This window comes from Podarcis vaucheri (assembly GCF_965113315.1).
Source record: "Podarcis vaucheri genome assembly, chromosome: 2".
NCBI classification, from domain to species: Eukaryota; Metazoa; Chordata; class Lepidosauria; order Squamata; family Lacertidae; genus Podarcis; species Podarcis vaucheri.
The window spans coordinates 87450837-87473057 of NC_138760.1; the positions used below are offsets into that span (position 1 = coordinate 87450837).

Consider the following 22221-nt stretch of genomic DNA (forward strand, 5'->3'; position numbering starts at 1 on the left):
GCCAAAAGATGTAATTGTGTTGATGTAGTTCATCACTAAAGGAAGTTCATTGGAGAATTTAGCTTTTTTTAAATAAAAAAATGATTTAAGTTCAACATAAAAATGGAGCTCTATCCCTAAACAGGAACTCTGAGTTACTCTATGCTTCCTATATGTTCTTTCATTGTTGTGCTTGATTCTTAGCAGTGGAAAGGCCAAAATCTTGCTGCAATGATTTACATTCAAGAGCCATTCTCCAGGGTATAAACCTATGATGCAAATGCAGCTGGTGAAAGAATTAAATAATAATTTGTTTTATACAATTTCCCCAAAATAAATCACTAGCAGAATAAAATTTCCATTCCTCAACAGAATGCAACAAAACAGATAATAATTACTAATTTTCTGAACTTTTCCATACCAAAAAATCTATCAATGGCAAGTTGCTCAAAATGTTCACCTAGAGTCTTTTGCCTTGTTTGCACCAATCTGAAAGCATGTTTATGAGAAGCAAGGGAGAAGTAGCATGATCCCCCTGGCACATGTGTCCTGAAGTTAACGTGGAAATGGATCTATGTGCACACAGCCCGAAATATCCCCATAGGGCTGATCTGTACCATCTGTGTGATCTTTATGGCACACCCTCATTTTGAGCAATAATGATTACATGGATGAGGCCATCACACACTCAACAGAGCAAGAGATGGAGGAGGCTCTTCCTTCAACCCATGCATAAACTGCGTATTTTAATGTCAGTGGAGATTAGTTCCCCATACTCATCCGAAAAGAGTCAATAATGGCAATGATCCCCCTTCAGTGTTCTACTGGTGCACCTTAAGCAGCTTTTCTATCGAACTGTTTCTTACCAGTTCCCTATTTTGACTTAATGTTAACTTCCACACTTCATTCCATTGTCACTTACAATGGGCCAGATTCAGCAATGACTTCTGCTAACCAGTGGCATAGCGTGGGGGGTGCCAGGGGTGCCGGCCGCACCGGGCGCAACATTTTGGGGGGGCGCGTTTGGCCGCCCCCCCTCGAGGAAGCGGGAACCTCTCCCTTTGCAAGATGAAAGCCCATAGGGAAATCTCCGGGACAGCAGGGAAGCACAGAGCTTCTTCCCCACTGTCCTCGGACCTCCTCCGAAGGCTGGCGGTGGGGCGGAGAGACCTCCTCCCGCCACCAGGCTTCGGAAGGATGCTCCGAAGCCTGGTGGTGGGGCGGAGAGACCTCCTCCCACCGCCAGGCTTCGGAAGGAAGCTCCAAAGGCTGGCGGCGGGAGGAGGGCTCTCCGCCCCACCGCCAGCCTTCTGAAGGCTCCTCCGAAGCCTGGCGGTGGGGCGGATAGACCTCCTCCCGCCGCCAGCCTTCGGAAGGCTGCTCCGAAGCCTGGCGGTGGGGCGGAGAGACCTCTTCCCGCCACCAGCCTTCGGAAGGCTCCTCCGAAGCCTGGCGGTGGGGCGGAGAGACCTTCTCCCCGCACCAGCCTTCGGATGGCTGTCCTGAAGACTTGTGGTGGGAGCAGTGGCGTAGCGTGGGGGGTGCAGGGGGGCCTGCCGCACCTGGCGCAACATCTGGGGGGGCGCGGAAGAGACTTGAGTGCTAAAATCCACGGGTTAGGGGGCGCAAATTACTTGCCTTGCCCCGGGTGCTGAGAACCCACGCTACGCCACTGCTGCTAACACAATGTCTTCTGCTAGCATAACAGGGCTTTTCTCCCCTCTCCTCCCCCAATGTGCCCCCTGCGAACACACCCTGCAGTTGGGAGAACCCCCAGAATAGTATGGTTTTTTATTCTTATTTATTACATTTGTATTTCGCCTATACCAGCAAGTCTCATGGTGGTTACAGTATAAAAACACATCATCATCATCATCATCATCATCAACCCAATAAACAGAGGGAGGAGATCATTCTATCAGACAAGCAAAAATGCTTGAGCTGACAGAGTGAGCTGCTTAGCATTACCTTGAATTCCTCCCATTGTGTTGTCTTATTATCTTAATTACAATCAGATAGACAGAGACACAGATAATAATACCCAAAACAAGAACAAAAATGACCCTGGCCCTTGGGTACGTATGACATCATTCACTTGAAGAGGCAAGAGCGTTCCGGGGAAAAAATCAGTGAACAATACATGACAGTATCAAGGGCATACTCCAGTGGATTGGCATTTGTAATATTCTTGTCCTCTTCTCATGGTTGCAGATAGTAGTGCATAACAAATTCTCTAATTTAAGTGGGCTGGGTGCCAGTTTAATTCTTTTTTTAAAAAAAACACACCCTTGATTGTGCGTTAAATGAGAGGTCAGTGACACTGAACACTAGCAGGTGTAATAACAATGGCAGGCCCTTTGTAACAGAAATGCAAACAAGAATTGTCCGGAGGACATTCAGGACATTGCCTGGCCTCTTATGGCAGCAAATGATTGACAGTTATGACATCAAGTCAAGGGCAAGTGTCAGGATACTTACCAGTACTTCAAAAAGCTACATAATAAAAAGGGGCTAGAAACAGCGCCACAATGGAACCGATTATTCCGCTCATCCCACCAAATACAATGCGCTGAATGCAAAATGTCATTTGCCAATAGTGAAAATAAATATGAAATTACATGTAAATAGGTTGTCCCAACTGAATTTCAACATCAGTTCTGCTCTTAAGCCAGAAGAAGTAACTCACTGTTTTCCCTTTTAGAAACATGGCAGCTGTCATATAACACCAGAGACAAACTATATAGGGAAATAAGTCACTTTGCTGACAGACAGTATTTTGAGACAACTAAGCCTCACTTATAACCCTGAACTTGGAAAGGGAATGCTCTTTTTTTTCACTGAAAGCTGCATACCGGATAAGCAAAGTTTGCTTTCTAGGTGCTAAGCAGATACTTGCTTTTCTCCAGTCAATGGCTTTTACAAGAGAATTTACTTATGTGTTAATCGCCTGCTGGGTGGTGGGAGAATCTCTCCTTTGATCAAAGGGAGAAATGCTGGTTTTACTTTACATCCTGTCTCTTTCTTTCTTTCTCTCTCTCTGTCTCTCAACTGGGCAATAGCTGGAGGGATACATTTCAGGACATTTCTTTTATTCCCAGTATTTTGTTACTTATTGCATACTACCACCCAAGGCATCAAGGCTAAAACCAAACACTCTTTGTGGTGCACCCACATGACAGACTTCAAAATGGAAACAATATTTAAGTTAAACCTGTAAGATCAGATTTTCCAAAATCTTGCAACATGGACAGCTTTTGAACACTTCAAAATAAGATCAAAGTTTGACTGGCAAGCTGAAGTAGCAGTGCATAAAATTGGGTGGTTTGGGTTTTGTTTTGTTTTTTTAAGCCCATGAATCTCTAACCAAAAGGAGCACGCAGGTAAAAAATGATTCTGAAAAGCAATTATTTAGCTTCCCAGTAGTGAACTTTATTGAACATTTTAGCTCTTTAGCTAGTTGTCAGCTCTTTGCCACGATGCCTTACATCAATCACAGAACATTGGGGGGGGGGGCGGATTCTTTGCCTTTCAGCTCTTTTTAATATTTTCTTTTTTTAAAAAAAACCCTTGTATTTGATAACTTTTTCCTTTTTGAAAACTATAACTTTCCTACCCCTTGGCCCTGTAAATGGTGCTTCAAAGAGAACTGTCGCCCGGTGGATGGAGGCTTCCCTTATTATCTTAATACAACTAGTGTCCTGCAAGGAATGTCAACACACTTGAAGCACTGGCTTACTCAAGGGGATATATAACATATTTCCTAACTGGGTACAGGTTCTACTATGCCCTTGCAGCTGGTCCAGACACTGCAGCTGGTACAGGCTGCTGCAGGCAGGGTGCTGAGTGGTGCTTCTCATCATCTGTGCTAACGGATATGAACTGGCTGCTTGTTAAGCACCAAACCAGTGTTAAGATCCTTTTACTCACAATCAAAGTCCTATACAGCTCTGGACCAGGTTACCTGAAACACCATTCCTCCCTCCACAAGGACAACTAAGACCAACTAATGGAACCCAGTTAGTTTTTCCATGGCCAGATTATTATCATGAATTGGTTACAAGGAACTGGGGCTTTCTTACCAGCGTTGTGGAATGCTCTCCCTGCTGAAAGATGGAGGGGGGCATCAGTCCTGGCATTCCACTAGTAATTGAAGACACACCTGTTTAGACAAGCATCTCCCTGACTTCAGACAACGATCAAAGCAGGACGGTCACCTTTTTAAACTGCTTTGCTGTTTTAATGGGCTTGTTTGTTATATATTTTAACTCTGGATGGTTCAATCTCTTGTGCATTTTGACTACAAGTAGCTATATTATCATAATATAGCTATATTTTCAGAATTCGTTTTATTCTTGTTATCTTGCTCTTGGCTGTTTATAGAGTCATAGAATTGCAGAGTTGGAAGTTGGAAGGGACACTGAAGACCATCAAGTCCAACCCCCTGGAATGCAGGAATATGCTGCTGTCCCATTCGGGGATTGAACCCTAACCCCGCAACCTTGGCGTTATCAGCACCACGCTCTAACCAACCAAGCTATCCACTTGAACTGCCTTGATGTTTCTTCTTGCAATATAATACGGTATGGGAGTTCTTTTAACAATAATGATGACGACGAAAATGCTCTTTGCCAAGCAGGAAGGTAACTCTCCCACCACTACCATCAGCAGCACTGGAACATAGATGTTCTGGCAAAAGGTAGTGACAAGTGTCTCAGGTGGCTGGAGACCTATCAGTTCTATGGCCCTCTGTGATTAGTGGCAGAGTATTCCATGCAGGGCTTGACTGCTGACACTGAGAACATCTGAAAGGGAGGGTGCGCATTCTGTTAATCATAATGCATTGTTGTAGCAAGGAGAAGGGATAGAGTTGGAAAGAGCTGTTTGACACATGGTTCTCGTGGAATGGCCAGCAGTGACCATCATGGGCATGTCAGTGGGGCAATTAGCCTGAACCGGATGCTTTGGATACAACCTCAGAGCTTTTTACTTCCTCCCTACTGCCAAGCAAGGATCTCCAGTAGAAGGTAGGACTTCCTCCCACCCTTCCTTGCCACTCTGTGGTTGTAGCCAGGTAATGTGTTCAGCCCTCCATACATGAATTATCATGGTTGCCACCTAAACTTACTAAGAATCATCTGGAAAGAAGTAAGTAGAACCATTCATTTCTATATAAGCACAGACTTCTAACATACAAGTCCTTCCCACTATATATAAGGGTCTGGTGACTTCTGTTTCAGTGTATCTGAAAGCTTATACCCAGAACAAACTTAGTTGGTCTCTAAGGTGCTACTGGACAATCTTTTAATTTTTTTTTTATTTAATACAAGTCTGCTCTGTGTGATGAGCCTACCAAAAAGCAAAGGAGATGAAATAACTTCTAAAGAATAAATGTCACTGAAAGAGCCAGGAGCATCTTCATCAGTGGACTAAATTGAAATCCCAACTGGATAGTCCCTCAAGGAGACAGAGAGTTTTGGCTGGAAATCTACGTGAAATATATACGGTTGTGAATTTACCAGCTGTTCTTGTTTGGCAGCCTCAGCAGCTGAAGTGGTACAATTGGGAAGCTTTAGGGAACTACAGCAACTCATAAACCCTTAGTAAATCCTTGTAAAGTAAAAATTTAAGATCTGTGAGACGGCATAATTCTTTAATTCAATCCCATTGGGATTTGCCACCTAACAAATACGTTCCTAGTTTTAAAGTTCTGTACATGCAATAAACTGAGTTAATTCCAATTTCTCATAGACGTGGCTTGATTCTTACAATTAACAAAATCTAACATCAGCCTTACTTCCAAGTATTAAGAAGAGATGCCACAGCCTCTCTTTTGTTAAGGACCATTCCCTACTATGTCATATCCATTGCCCTGTTTCAGATGAGGGACAATAGAGAAGATGACATTTCAATAGGAGGGGCAAGATTTCCAACATTCTTGGATGTATACAGTATTGCAAGTACTGGTCCAACTATCACCCTTGGTAAAATTTCAAGATACCCTAAATGACTAAGCCCTATGGTCATGGCACTGACCAGAGGGTCAGCAGCCCTGGACCTAATGTTGAGTGCTGCCAGGACTTGGTGTGAGATGTAAGTGTTGTTGAGCCAACTGGGAACAGTGTCAATAGTGCTGTTAACCTAAGCATATATGTAAATGGCCAATTGGCAAGAAAACCCATCACATTTGATGTCATAGGATAAAATGAGGGAATTGATAAAAAAGCCAAATATTTCCAAAATAACTAATGTATGCATTGCCAGTACTTGCATTTCCGTTATAAAAAGCTGGTTTTCAGTTTTTAAAGAGTGAGGCTGGATCTAGACACATCAAAGCAGTGTTTCAGTTTAAAGTGTTGTAAACTTAAACAGGGAAAGCAGGTAGAGAAAAACAGGACTCCACATTGCCATCTGGTGGTGCAATGTTATATCGCACATTCAACACATATGAATGGCTTTTTCTTTACCAGTCTAGTTGAGTCCTGAGTGGCTGGATGGACTCTCTGATAGTGAAATTGAATAGAAGTACTGCTCCACCACTTGAAAAGTAATTTAACTATCGGTTTTGCTTTTGCAGGAATAGCATCTCAGAGCTGAAATCACTGAGCCTCTCACAAATGGTTGAGGACATTCAATTCACAAGCAGGAAAGTAAAGATCCGCATGCAGAATGGTACAAGGTAAATAGGATTTAGTCAGCAGATGTGACGTCACAGGTCCACTCCACCCATCTCTACTCAAAACAGAACAGCTGTTTCCCTTGTGTCCCTATAGCAGTGGGTGGGAGCAGTTGTCAACTAGAGTTGCATCCAGGCACAATGGCAATAAAATGTAATTTGCTGGCACCAACCCAACAGCCTGGAGTTAATGGGGGGTGTTGTCGTTCAAAACATCAAAGAGGGATCAAACAGCTTAAGGATTAGGTGTTAGACTGCACTGCAGAGAAGAAGAGGTAAGCTAAAACAGAGGGGACTTTTGAAACGTTTTTCTCACACAAAAATACCCCCCCCCCTTCTAGCGATTTATGGGGATTGTTTACACAAGGGCAAACTGCCCATTCTGTGGGAACAGGGGTAAACACTATGTGTCCCCAAATTGCCAAAGCAGCCAAGCATGCTCCTCGTCTTCCCACGCTGAGTGGGGGTGACTTTGTGGGCTGCCCTTGAAGCATGAGAAAATGAAGTTGTTCCTGTGTTTCCTCTCACCCAAGTGTGGGCAATGCTGCTTTGTTTGCCATCAGTGGCACTGCTACAAATCTGTTTGGCTACATAACATCATGACATCATCGTGCTTCCCAATTGTGATTCCCAATTGGCTACATAGCACCATGACATCACCGTGCTTGCTATGTGAATCCCAATTAGCACCGGAGGAGGAGAAACAGAAGAGTGGGATAAAGAAGCTGTGTGAGCAGCCGTGTTAAAAATACATAGGGTATTCTTCAGGACATTTTATCCTGAAAATCTTTGGGGGGGGGGAGGAAATCAGTGTAGTTCTAGTTTGAATACTTTTGGGGGGTGGATGGCTTTGTGGAGTTGATGCCATAACATCAGAGCACACTGAATAAAAGAAAGAAAAGTGCCACACAAGAGATACTCCATGGGCAACAAAGCCTAGCAGTGGTGTTCCTTGTAATAATAAATAGGTAAAGGTGAAGGGACCCCTGACCATTAGGTCCAGTCGTGGACGACTCTGGGGTTGCGGCGCTCTTCTCGCTTTATTGGCCGAGGGAGCCAGTGTACAGCTTCCAAGTCATGTGGCCAGCATAGCTAAGCCACTTCTGGAGAACTGAAGCAGCGCATGAAAACGCCATTTACCTTCCCGCCGGAGCGGTACCTATTTATCTACTTGCACTGCGTGCTTTTGAACTGCTAGGTTGGCAGGAGTAATAATAAATAATCCCTTCCAATTTCTGCATGAGGGTTTTCCTCCCACCCCAAATATAATAGCAAAGTTTCAACATAACAAACACTTATACCACTTGAAAAATTGCACATTCTATAAGGCCTCTGGTCTCCGGACAATATTGTAACAATACTTTTCTGAACAGAACTGGCATCCACACACTTTATGAGAAAAATGAATTGGACAGTTCTGACTCCTTCCTCCAACTTTCACCCACTCCATTGAATGCTACAAATACTAGTTTTAATATGGTCATGCTTCCCCCCACCCCAAACTACTAAATCTGAAAAAAACATCTGCAAAAATATTTATTTTAATGATAAAAATAAGTGGTTTTACATATAACACTATACTTGTATCTAGAAAAAGAAATTGCTTAAATTTAATGTTTTAAGACACACATGACTAAAGTAAACTTACTTAGAAGTAAGACTGGCTGGACTCCGTGGGACTGACTTCCAAATGACATGCATAGGATCAGATTGCATGCTTCCTTTTAGGAATGCAGCACTTTAAGTTCTGTGTGGTAGATTTTGCATGCTTAGCCAGGTTCCAGAAGCATCCCTTCCAAAACCAAATCCCTCACACTGCATAAAAAGCATTCCCAAAGCTCAAGTGAATTTTGGGAAGAGCCTCTTAAGGCAGCAAGTGTTGTGGTTAAAAAGAGAGGTGGAGGGGGATAACTCTAGTGTGAATATGGAAGCATTTGCACACGTCAAAGGAGCTCTTTGGAAACCATAAGCAGCTTCATTGGTTACATGTGGAGTGCCAACATAAAGTTGGTGTGTGACTGAAATCCTTTAATACCTTTATCATCAAAGCCAGGGTCCACTCTACAAGCATCTTGGTAATAGCATCGTAATGGTGATCTGACTCAATTTCCAGAAATTGTATAGAATAAGCTTTTACCATGGTCTCTGCACCAGTTGAGCACACCAACATAATGTGGTTCCGCCACATTTTCCAGGGACTGGGCTCCAAGTTTATCTTTTATCAAAATACTAATGTTTATGTCACAGCAACCAAAGCAGTTCAGACAGTGCAAATTTTTCATTCACACAGCATATTTGGAAACGTGAAGTTTTACTAATTTTCTGTTCTGCCGAGTATCAAATTCAGTCCTAAGCATGCTGATCCCAAATTGTATAAAAATAAATGAATGAATCAGAGGCAAACTCTTCTAAACAAACCTGGCATCTCCCATAAACGTTTTCAAAAAAAATTGGGTTTTTAAAAAAAGTTGCCAAAACATTTCTGATTTTATGAAATGAAGACAGTCAATAATTTCTCCCGAATGTTGAAGTATGAGATCTACAGCTGCTAATTTGAAGAAGAGCCTGCTAGAGGCCCATCTAGTCCAGATCCTGTTCTCACAGTGACCACCGTGGGAAACCCAGAAGCAGGACCTGAGCAGAATAGCACCCTCTCCCCCCCCAGTTTCCAACAACTAGTATTTATAAGTGTTGTAGCCTCCTTCTGCCTTCTCCTTTTACTTTAGTTCATCTCTGTTATCTTTAACACGCAGCAATACTGGTTAAACAACTTGAAGGAAAAGAAGGCTGCGCCACCGGAGGAATTTCTTAATTCTCATGCCCCTGACCCTACTACTAACTCACCCTGCTCCATCCTGGCAAATGCATACCATTGGAAGAAAGGGCACGTCCTGGTTCCCCCCCCCCAAAATGGTGACCATTTGGGGCTGAGTTCTCCCCCCCCCGATGTTTTTAAGGTCCATGATCTTGCGTGATGCTCCAAAATGAGCATTTATGGGCACTGTGCCCCCCAAAAGCTATTTTTCCAGATCCGCAATCTCTCACGGGTTACGTGATTTGTGCGGGAGTGCAGACCCGGAAGATGGTGTCCCAAATTTGGGCCACATTGTGTTGGAGGGTATGCAAATGCACCGCCAGCAAGAGGGTACTGTTGCTGATGCTCTATATAGACCCCACCCACCACCATTTACTGATGCTTGGCTTTAAGTGAGAAACAGACAGGAATGGCTTCCATAAACCTGGCCTAACAGAAGCCTTTTTGAAATTACCAGGTACAGTGGTACCTCGGGTTACGTACTTAATTCGTTCCGGAGGTCCGTACTTAACCTGAAACTGTTCTTAACCTGAAGCACCACTTTGGCTAATGAGGTCTCCTGCTGCTGCCGCGCCACCAGAGCACAATTTCTGATCCCCTCCTGAAGCAAAGTACTTAACCTGAAGCGTATGTAACCAGAAGCGTATGTAACCTGAGGTACCACTGTACATGAAAATCTAGTTAGAGAAGCTTCATTCTAGGCATAAATGATGGGAGAGGGAACCTGCTCTTGTGGCAGAGGAACTTGTCAGCCCATTCCATTAACCCTTTGGGGGGAAAATTCCCCAAACTGACATCAATTTCGGAACTCCTTTCTGCCCCCTCCCAAAAAGGTTTTTTAAGCCAAACCCTTTTTCCTTGAACTTTTTAGTAAAAAACTTTTCCTGATTTAATTTCCTATCCAGAGTTGGAAAATAGGCTGTTTATATGTATAATAAATGAAAGAGGTGTGAAGTACTATTAAATCTGAACACAAAACTCAAGCGGATTAAGTTTCGAATCACTATTCCAGATGAAAAATCAGCACCCCAGAGTTTAAGAGGCCACACTGATAGAAGTCCTGTAAAATACATTCTTACTGAAGTAGACTGACTTCAAAAACGTAGTCCATGCACCATTTTAAAAGAATGTGACTCTGCTTCAAAAGCAAAAGCTTGTCATCTCTCTGAGCAAGATCTGTGCCAGCAGCAAACAATAGAAGGCAAGTGGGAAACGCCCTTTGTAATCACAAATATTTTCATAGCAGGAATTTGTACAGAGTATTTTTCTCAAACATGCAATCATGTCGAAGTTCAAGGTAAATGAAAGGAGAAAAGCAGTAGTTAATTCCACCACATCCTGAGACATTCCTGGAGGTGTACCAACCAGCGCTGCTATTGCACCTAGTTACATATCAAAACAACACAAGAAATAGACCTGACAGAAGAATATATATTGCAAAGTATAGGATTTATATTTGTGAACTCCTTTCCCTAACCTGCAAATAGTCGAAAAGTCTGGATTGCCCAGGGGCCGGGGGGGGGGGATGATACTGAGAACAATCAGCTTTCAATTTTTGTGTGATTTACTTAGCTGTTCAATAAAAAGTTCTCCCGGATTGAACCTATTTTTGTACTCACACAAAGCAACCTGCCTACTGGTTTATAGGTATGTAAAAGTATTTCTTAGTTTGGCACTCCTGCCTTCAGAAAAATTTATGGGGGAAAGGATGCTCAATTCATCATATGTCATATAAGTGTTATGATCCCACTGAATCTATGTTCCAAACCAGGCTTACAAACACAGTGTCATAAACATTCAGAACCACTTAGCTTTACATACATAACGAAGTACTATCTGTGTGTGTGTTGGGGGGGGGCGGGGACTAATGGATCAAATGGTATTAGTAATTCTGATTCCAGTCCTAGACAAGGTGGCACTTAGCAAGCAAATTATGATATACAGCATTCATCCAAATGCTTCTTGCAGTGATCAAGGCAAACTTTCTGTCTTTTTCAAGAGACTTCAGGGAAGTCTGGATCCAGCTCTGACAGTTCTCCGTAAGATGTGCAGGCGAGTTAATTACTGAAAGTGACTGCACATCCTGTTACTTTGACAAGCAAAGAGCTAATGGATTATTATAATATAGCAGGGGGTTACTTACATATACTGTATTGTAAAGTTTCTGCTTCTGAAAGACAAGCAGGTCCGAATGAGCCTGCAAAAATATTTATATTTATATTTATCATATTAATAGTATGCTAATAAGTTAAATCTTTCTTGCTTTATGATCCTCTCATGAGAGAATGAAGATGTGCTACAATACAAGTGTTCTGAATTCAACAAATGTGTCAGCAAATCTAATGGAGTATTTATTAATATGCAATATACTGCATTTCCAGAACCAAAATTTGTGGCTGAAAACAAAGTACAAGAAGGACAGAGGAAATAAATGAATTTGGAGTACAGATTAAATTATTGCATCCTAAAATTATTTTTCCCACTCTTTAATTTAGTAATTGAGGAATGGATCATTTTTGTGAACATCTATAGTTTCTCTCTCTCATTTTCATTATTCTTTTTATGTAAATGTGTCCCTCTGGTAATATAAAAAAGGTCTGTCATTCATATAATATGAACTGAATTTAATTATACACAAGACACAGTTGGTTTCTTGGAATCTTGTTCTTTTCACTGGATTGGAGAAGTCTGTTGAAGATCATGTCCAATATATTCATGAGCCTCTTGGGAAATTTTACATTTTAGAAGCTGAAACCATCTGTTCAATTTAATGCGAGGTACAGGATGTGATCCAGAAGGGAACACACACACATTCTGGACACACACCTACATTTTCTCAGAGTTACGTTTTTAGAAGTTCTACTCAAAGAAGCCTCAAACTTCCCTTAAAACTTCTCCTGAGTTGAGAGCTTTCAGCAGGATAAATGCCCCCCAGGTTCCCTTTTAAACTGAGCTTGTGTCAATTTGCAAATTGCTTCTTGAACTTGCAGAAGTTTAAAGAGCAGTTTGAGGGTTCTGTGAAGGCATCTTCTGAAAAGGTAAGTGAAATCCATGTCTGCGCACAGTATGCTCAGTTGCCTCCCTGAGGCTGAAATAGCTTTTCCAGAGAATTAAAGCTGGTATGATAGAACCTTCATTGCCTTAAGTCCTGATGTCTGATTTTTTTTTTTTTAAAAAAGGTGCTTCCTCAGTAATAATGGTTGGCCAGAGATGATGGTGAGACCAAAGAAATTAGCTACAAAGCTTGGTTTCAAAACCAAGTAGTCCTCCTTAATAACTTTGTGGATGTAAATTATATGAATATGTTTAACATTTTATGTAAAGATGTGCTATGGTTGCTCGTTTCTTTTTGCTATCATAAGCAATTGCCTAGTAATAGAACAAAAACAAAACACAAAACAAGGCATTGGTCTGACATCCCAGTATTAAAAACCTTTTCTAAATATAAACCCACCTTTTTCGATTAAACTTGATTTCAAATAAATATTAATGTTATTTTAAAAATAAATTGTCCTGTTGGTACATTTTTTTATCTATGGTATACGGTACTTTCTCATAAACTTCTTTTTGTGATTTTGAACAAACCACAAACATTCTAGAGAGATTTGATCCTCTTCACTTTCCCTCTCAACTTTTAACCCTTGGAGACTCCAGTGTAAATTTAGGGCCACCTCAGTAAGTCCAGGCAGGAAGATTGTTCAACAGTAGGGTGGCGGTACACAAACAGAATCACTGTCCTGTTTCTGATAGTAAAAGTAAAGGGACCCCTGACCATTAGGTCCAGCCGTGACCAACTCTGGGGTTGCGGCGCTCATCTCGCTTTATTGGCCGAGGGAGCCGGAGTACAGCTTCCAGGTCATGTGGCCAGCATGACTAAGCCGCTTCTGGTGAACCAAAGCAGCGCACGGAAATGCCGTTTACCTTCCCACTGGAAGGTAAACGGCACCTTCCCTATTTATCTACTTGCACTTTGACGTGCTTTTGAACTGCTAGGTTGGCAGGAGCAGGGACCGAGCAACAGGAGCTCACCCCGTCGTGGGGATTCGAACTGCCAACCTTCTGATCGGCAAGTCCTAGGCTCTGTGGTTTAACCCACAGCGCCACCCACGTCCCTTATACCCTGTTCCTGATACCCAGCATCAAATAAAGGCATTCAAACTCAGTGGATTGATGGGTAGGGTGCCAAGCAAGGGATATAATATCATGATAGACAATAGCAACCCTACCTCTCTCCCCATTGGGTCTATCTTGCTGCACCACTGAGTACAGGTAACTGGTGGGCTTAACTGAGATAGATAAATGTCACTATTCTCATCTACCACTGCACTAAGACCTCAGTGATGCAAGCCAGGTCAACATAGTTATTCAGAACTAAATTGTGGATAACAGGAGATTTCTCTTTTGGTGACCTGAAAAAGCAGAATCTGCAGGCCCAATGGGTAATTGATATGGCAACCGTGAGAACTTCAACTGAGTGGTGGACAGGTGGACAGATAGCTGTAAGGTGTCTATATCCTTTCTCCTCACCTGATTCAACAGTTACCCATCACAAAGTCTTCCCTAGATGCCCTGAATATGGGGTATCTCTTCTTCCTTACTAAAACACAGTCCATCACATAACATCCACCAGATATAATTGGTGCGGCAGAACATGGAACAAGCATTAGATGGAATAAACACTCTCAGCTATTCCTGCTGACGCAGCAGCTGTGAACACTGGTCTTCCCCCAGATGCTGCTGGTGGGCAAGAATTCTGCATCTGCCTGGCTTAGAATAGACTCAGAATCATAACACACAGATTGGTCACAATGCCCTATTCTTCACATTTATATTCATTTAAAACATTTTTACCACACCTCCTCCAAAGCTCCAGATGGCTTACAAAACATCTAAAATTAAACTTATAAACCTCATAGAAAACCATTACAATTCATCAGATAAATTTTAATTATCTCCTGTAACAACAACAAAATAAATACTGAGAATATTTACTCAGTAAAAGTTATGTTCTACATAAGTGCTTGTGCTCTTGGTGGGTTGGGGGAGGAGAAAGGGTCACTACAGCAAACGTCTAATGTCTTAGCCAAAGCTATGAAAGCCTTACATCCATTGTGAAGGAGAATGGGGGAAATAATAAATAAATCTACATTTCAGAATAATCTGGGGAAATGAAAGCTGCTGCTTCCAGCTTTGGATTCATACCAGGCTCCTGTTGGCATAGCAAAAAAGATATTCATCAAGATTCTGGAATAAAACAATATGGTGTAAATTACACTGGCAACCCAACAAAGGAATGGAATCCTATGGGCTGTTTTGCCCAAATACTTCTGCACCTGGAAAGCAAACAAAAATCTATTTTGTGCATCCATGTGCACACAATGAGATGTAAAATCAGACCGTTGCTTGAAAGCAGCAAAAGGAATGCTTATTGCAGTAGCACAACTCCTTCGTAAGGAAAGCTTTATAATTACACATAGTATTGTATAAAAACAAACAGCAGACATTTAGTAGAAAATCACATGAACAAAGCTGGGCTCCTTTTCAATATATTTCTCAACAGATGAGATGAGAGAAAAATCAGGAGCTAAAGTATAACAATTTAAGTGCTGGCAAACCTTAACACCACATATAACCTGGGTATTTTCCAACAGACAATTAAGCAAGCATATATACATCTTAATTTCAGCGACACTTGCACATGCTTAACTGTATATAGGATTGTCCTCTTTCCTCTCTGTGTGAAATTTAGTAGCACATCTCACAGAACATACAATTTGCATTTAACAAATTGCATGTAATATGTAACTATACATTCAAATATTGTTCTGGTTTTGATAGCCACACCATATGTTCGTAAATATCCTCTCTAACAAGAACACAAATATGTGTCACTTTGAAAATAAAGCCCAGAAATTATCAATGTTACTAAGTCAACAACTTCCAATCAACATACACATGGCCTTGGTTGCAATTCATTCTTAACCAGCCCCATATTTTACACTGTGCAAGAACTGAAGGATCAGTAACCTTTAATCTTCCCACTGACGTACTCCTGCTTTATCAAAGCCAAAGGGACCACCCAGACTTCTGTTTTATTCAGGAACGTGTCATTGATACGTTAAAAGTGCATTTGAAGTAGATTTAAAATGGCCCATTCGCACATCCTCCCACTTTATCAGTTATTCTGTGGTGCTTCCCCAGCAATGCTGCATCATTGCATCTGTAGTTTAATTCCACCCATTGCCATTGCCCGTGTTCCTGCCACCCCCAATTCCCCACCTTTTCCACCAGAATGCACCAACAGGAAGTATGTGGGAGTAGCACAGCAGTACAAGCTTTTCCCCTTCCTTGTCTTAGCAGTTTCATAGAAATCCATGTCACCACCCCAGCTCAAAAGCTGAGAGGAAGGCTGTTCAACCACACGGGAACAACCTGGCAACCACCTCACTAGTCTTTGCTGCTCAGTGGCCACCAAGCCACAAAAAAGGTGTGTGTGGGGGGGGTTCGCTCTACTTGAAGTCTCTCAGAGATGCTTTCCACAAAGACCGTTCCCTCCAGTCATTCAAGCTCCAGTGCATGGCTGGTCAGGGGCTTGCTAGGTGAAGAGGTGGGGACTGGAGGCTACAATTTTGGGCTTGGCCAGCCAGGCCAGCCGAAGGTTGGAGATCCCTGCTGACCTCCATGCCCAATGATACTTTGAAAAATATTTTCCAGTCAAAAGGTCAGAACTGTCAATATACACCAACGTTCCACAACTTCCATGCTTTCATTAAACATAGGAATAAAAGGCATTTTCTTTGTGTCTGTAGATGGGGGCATAGAAGCCCCACTCCTGTGCACATTGCCTTGCACACTCAAGTCCCCAGTCATCCCTGTGTTGATAAAAGTCTGAAAGGGGCTTCTACTTGCACTGCCTTGAAGTTAAGCAGAATGCCTCAGGCGAGCAGGGACCATGCTTTATCATGGGCTACAAGCAGAGGATTCTACTCAAATGAACTCAAAAAGGCTTCCTGCAAGCATTCCCCACTCACCGCACTAATGTGTGGAGACTTAAAGCACAGGGTGATATGCACTGGCACACTGTGGCGAGGCTTCTGTGAGTGCCCCTCCCCCACCTACAATAGCATTCCTATATTGAATACATAACAAGGTATGTCCTTCCTGTTTATAAAGTTCAGTGTGCCCCATTTGTTTTAGAGCACTACAGAACAGAAGTGGCTGTTTCCCCTACATCAGAAATAAACACCTTATTTTTATTTTTGACAAATTTTGCTTGTGCAGTATTATTATTTTCCAATGAGATGGCCATCTCATAAGTTGCACCAAATAAGACACTTCAGTGCAATTTACATACCATCATCATTGGTATAATCTGACTGAAGGCAAAAACCTTGATAACTGCAATAAAGGATGTAAATAAATTGGTGGTGGTGGGGATCTTACATTTATCTTCAATAACATGGCACCATACCATTACAAATCAGAATAATCACAGTTAATTATGGTCATCCACAACTATTCAAAACTATTGTCAACCTGTGACTCCAGATAGACACGAAAACATTTACGGTATTTAATGTTCATGAGATACACCTGTCCATGTAGCTCACAGTTCAGACAATATGAAATTGCATCTAAATAGAGAATAAAAATGGTATCTCACCCCTCAAAACAAAACTGGAACTTTGGCTTATAGGAACCGCTTAGGCCCATATTCCCTCCTCATCATCCTGCCAGCCAGACATTAGAAGGTGTTAGCATTGGAATGAAAGAAGAAACGGTTAGTTACGGTGGTGCAGCTGAAGATACATCGATCTTCAATGATGAAGGTATTAAAGTTTTCAAAGAAAATGTTATGAAATTTAAGCAGCAGCTATGTTATATCACAAGCAACAAAAGCAAGAATATAATAAGTCATTCCGTACATCCAACTGCAACTGTGAATCAAAATTGGATTGTACAATTCAACAGCAATGGTTTGCATATAAAAACCAATTAAGACTATTGCAGAAAGAGTCTAAGACTGAAATCCTATGCTCACCTACCTGGAAGCAGCTGCCATAGATCTCCGTGAGGCTGACCTCTGAACCGACATGTATATCACAGGCATATTGGTAATTACTACAATAATAAAAGCTTTCCTTTCAGGAAGGCACAGACATATATGATACAACATGACAGAGAATGAGATAACTTAGCGAGGCAAGTATATTCTTACATAAAGCCAATCCAAGCCATTACTGCATGGTATACTAATGCGGTGCCAAAAACGGCCCCTGAATTTTTTCTTGACCAATTTATCACAAGAGAAATCACATTCAAAAATTATGAAAGGAGAGAGGAAATATTGGTGCAATGCTCATAGGTGAGATACAGGGGTTTCTTGTGACTATTTTATTTCCAAGGTGACCAAAGGGTGTTTGTGATGTCTGTTATTTCATTCTACAAATCATATCTTTGAACCCTTCATGGGAGAGAATTGGGAGGCTGCATACTGTGCTCCTGGTTTTTCTGGTCATGTTTCTTTTTAAGTGAAATCTTTTTACTTTTAAAGAAAAACTGACTGCGCTAATCTCAGGTGCTCGGCAGTCAGCCTCCCCTGTTTCCTGTGTTTCAGTTCATGAGGTAAATTCTTTCACTGGGCTTTTTCAGATCAAGATGCAGGTAGCTCGGGTGCGTGGAAAGAAAAACACACACAAAGCCATGGCCATCTTGCAATGATAAGCTGAGTTCAACCCCACAGAAATTGTAAAGAAATGCTTAAGTGGTCTGAGAAACCGGGTGGACATAGGGAATGGAAGTCTCTTTTGTAGGGAAAGAAACTTTTTTTAAAAAGGAGGAAAACAGTATAGCTTACATCAATAGATGCCTTGTATTAATGCAAGGTGCCTACTTATGGCCTATTCTTGCTGCATCCCCATGGGCTGCATTCCACACTGTTGCAGAATGTTCCTCAGCCTTCAGGTGTTGCTTTTTGGGGGTGGTACACAGAGAAGAAGCTGGAACAGGATCACCATATGAGCAGAATTCTATTCACATTCCTCTTTACTCCAGCTTATGTCACAGTCAACTTTTGCGTCAGGCATAGATTCTTTCTTTTGCCTCAACAAACCATCACTGGGTTAACAGAGGTTTAAAAAGTAGCAATAACCGATGGATTGTGTACACAGGTTCCCATATTTACTTTAACTACTGCCATCTAATACATATTATCTTACCCCTGGAAGACACCAGTTCTGTTCTCATCCTGAAGCAAAGTTCTTAACCCGAGGTACTATTTCTGGGTTAGCAGAGTCTGTAACCTAAAGCGTCTGTAATCTGAAGCGTCTGTAACCTGAGGTACCACTGTATTATCTTTGAATCAATTGAAACATTATTTTTACTTGATTGTTTGTTTACAATATATTGTGTACTAGCAACTCATTTCTCTCCCCAATGGAAATATTTCTGTTTTATTTGGGGTTTAAAGAGTCTTCTGCACTCACATTTTGGAAATAAATTTCTGAATGGTTTGCTTTCTTCTCTTTTAACATAAATGACAGAAAGCAGAAGCTGCTTTGCAGATTTGCTAAGCGTAGTAGTAGACAGAAATAAAATGGCATGGTTATACGAGCAAACAAATGTTCCAGCTGTGAGAATGCCACTGGGTTAAAAGCAAAACAAAAAAGAAGGGAAAGAAGAGGAAGTTATGACTTGAAAAGTAGGGATGAGGCGAAGTGTATCATAAGACAATGTTCTGACAAATTTTCAAAGAAAAGTTCAGTAGCCTGAACTAATGGAGTATCTTAGTCCTCCCCTATTTTGCAAAATGGTCTCCCTAATTTCACCGTGCATGAATTTTGAGTGCAATTGTAGATCCAGTTTTTATATTGTTTAGTATTGTTGAAGGAAGCAGTGGACTTGGCTCCTACACCCTCCATTAGCTTAGATGGCCCTCTTCATTTTTCAAGTCCCTCAGGCTCCTGGGCAAGAAGCTTCTCCTGTTACGCCAACACCGACAATACTTAGAGATGTGGTCATGCAATTTTAGTAGCACTCCTTGAATATAAACAGTGGTCTTCAGGTGGCCCTTGAACCCTTCTCCTGGGGAAACTGTCACTTGTATAGGTTCTACAATGTTGCCTTCCAGCCACTTGGCTATGGAATTGACTGAACTGCTGTCACTGGAATGGCGGCCTGTCTTCCTCTGCCTTTCCCCTGGCCAAAGTCTTGCTCTAGTGCTGCTTGGACTTGACTGCCAAAGGATCAGAAATCCTGCTTGAGGGCAGCTCTGGAGCTTATGCAGGAATCCAAGACTTGATTACAGTAATGGCGTGTATAAAGAGCTGGCCTTGCAAACTAGGAACTTCAGTTTGTTCCAAATATTAGACCAAACGAGATGTGACTTTATGTACACCTTTTTAAAATGTGAATGCTTGCATAGTGCTGGTCCTAAGCAGGACCTGGACCACCAAAAGTTAATTTGGCTGACATTTTGGACACAACAGGATGATTGCAAGGCAAGGCTCAATTGGTGTGTTTTTCTTAAATTTTCCATTTTATTATCAGTGGCAGTCATGTTAGATCAAAGATGTGGCCACATAGGATTGTGGAATTCCTGGACATGAAATGTACAACCTTTAAGTCTTTTTAATTAATTTGCAGCCATGCAGCTTGGCATGCAGCAGATTTCGACTTGGCACACCCAAAACATGTCTGCCCAGTTTTATTTTGGAAATGCCTCTAGAAGTTTATTTAAGCAAACAATTTTTCATTTTTCTGAGAGTAACCTCAAAGGTTTAGGCTGAAAGGGGGTCTGAGAATCCTTTAAATAACAAGAAATAAATATATGAGTGTGGGTTCTTTCTTCCTATTGAGCTATGGCTATGCTGGTGGTGGCACTGTGGCTGCTTCCTGGCAGTATGCTCATGCAGTGTTTGTAGAAGACAGCAGATGGATTAAGTGTCATTGCCAAAGTTGTTGCGAAAACTGTAACATTGACTGGTGCCTTCCAGCGTAGCCTTTATGAGGGTGTCTTTGGGAGCAGTGCCATGATAAGCAGTAGGTGATGAATACAGCTCTCACTGTCTGTTTGCTCTCTTTTCATTGCTTTCATTGTGCTTTTTGAAACAAGCTAAGGTGTGGCAGCAACTGCCTTCACTGGACAATGAGATTTCCCTTCCTGCCACCCCTTTGTACAGCTGGGGCCTTTGAATAGGGTAAGATATTGTCTTAGCATGGCTCTAACTCCCAGCTGCTCTAGAACTGCTAGAGGACTAAGAGTTGTTGGATTGTGTGTGTGCATGCGAGCTTAAAGGCAGGGAGGGATCATCTCTCCAGATCACATGATACTGCTCAGATTTCATAACTCCAAGAACTGGCTCCTGAATTTGCTTGTCTTTCCACCCCCCATAGTGAGCCTGTGGGTAGAGAATGCCTTAGCTTTTAATCTCTGTGCAGCTCTTAGAAAACCTTAGGCACTCCATAAGTGATAAATTACAACATCAACATCTAAACTAGATAGAAATTAACATGTGTTCCTTTATTTATTACTATAACTAAAAATGTTTGGTTCCCTGATATTTAACCTGGTTTTAAGGCCAATGCATAGTATTAATAATAATAGAACATGTATACTATATTAATATTATTATTATTATTATTATTATTATTATTATATCATCGTCATTAATTTATATGCCACTTATATGCTAATATGCATTCTAAGCAGTTTACAACTATAAAACCCATATCTAATTAATATACAGAGCATTTAAACATCCTTAATTTAAATATACAATAAAGCAAACTGCTTAAAGAGCATGACAATTGAAACATTTTTTAAAAACCATTTAAAACAGTAAGATCAGATGTCCAATTTCAGAGCAATGCTTTCCCAGACAGGTGTGTCTTTTGGAGCCAGTGGAATGCCAATACTGATGGGCCTCTCACGTTTCAGAAATCAGTAAATACACAAGGACTACCTAGTTTCAGATCCCATGAGTATTAGACTGATTCTTTTAATATAGTTGATAAATCAATGTGGAGATGGAATGAAAAAGACATGAGTGAATAGATGTGAAAGTGACATGGACTGAGAATAGACTAATTTGCTAGTCCTTACTGTAAATAGGTTCAAGTGATGTGTCTGGGTCTGTTTGTTTGCTTTTCTTAGGTGAACTACAATGTTACATTTTTGAATCATGAAATTTTCTGAGCAACCACATCAGCCATCTGATCAAGAATCAGACCGTATGCATGTGATTGAATGAAAGGCCACAGCCTCCTAACTGAATACAACTGCTCCCATAATATGACTAACATCTATAAACAATGAAGTGGTTTTAGAATACTTGGTAGGACAAGAGTATCAATTAAAAATGCTTTCACAACACAGTCTTCCCAATGTTCATGAGTTAAACTCTTTTGGCTTCCTTCCTTCAGTGGAAAAGCCTGCTTGACAAGACTTGTCATAGAAGTCTTTCATGTCCCTGAGTGCAAAGAATTAACATCTCAACTTGAGTTAAGTAAATCTAGTGATAATAATGTGCTCATCTTGTGATTTTTATTTTTTTAAAAAAAGCTGATATAAGACATCTTTTCTTATTGTCTGCAGCCTGCTACAACTGATGCATTGAGTCGTCAAACATGTAACTACTGGCCCTGAGACTATAAATTTCTACATGTTGCAGACAATTCTCTTTTTTTACATGCTGGTTGCCACATAAGGGGTTTAATTTCTTGTAACAAATATGTTTACTTGCTGTGGCCTGAA

At 41.4% G+C, this 22221-nt stretch overlaps 1 protein-coding gene across 11 annotated transcripts in view; it reads right to left on the reverse strand.

Moving 5' to 3' along the window:
* Positions 1-22221, reverse strand: part of ERC2 (ELKS/RAB6-interacting/CAST family member 2) — a 529811-nt gene that overhangs the window by 116345 nt on the left and 391245 nt on the right. For 3 of the 11 annotated variants that reach the window (XM_082209373.1, XM_082209375.1, XM_082209374.1), the window contains one exon: positions 17131-17197. The exons of the other annotated variants lie outside the window; for them this stretch is intronic. In XM_082209373.1, the coding sequence (XP_082065499.1) occupies positions 17171-17197 (27 nt within the window). In that variant the 3' untranslated portion in view covers positions 17131-17170. The remainder of the gene's footprint in view (positions 1-17130; positions 17198-22221) is intronic. 11 annotated transcript variants of the gene reach the window in all.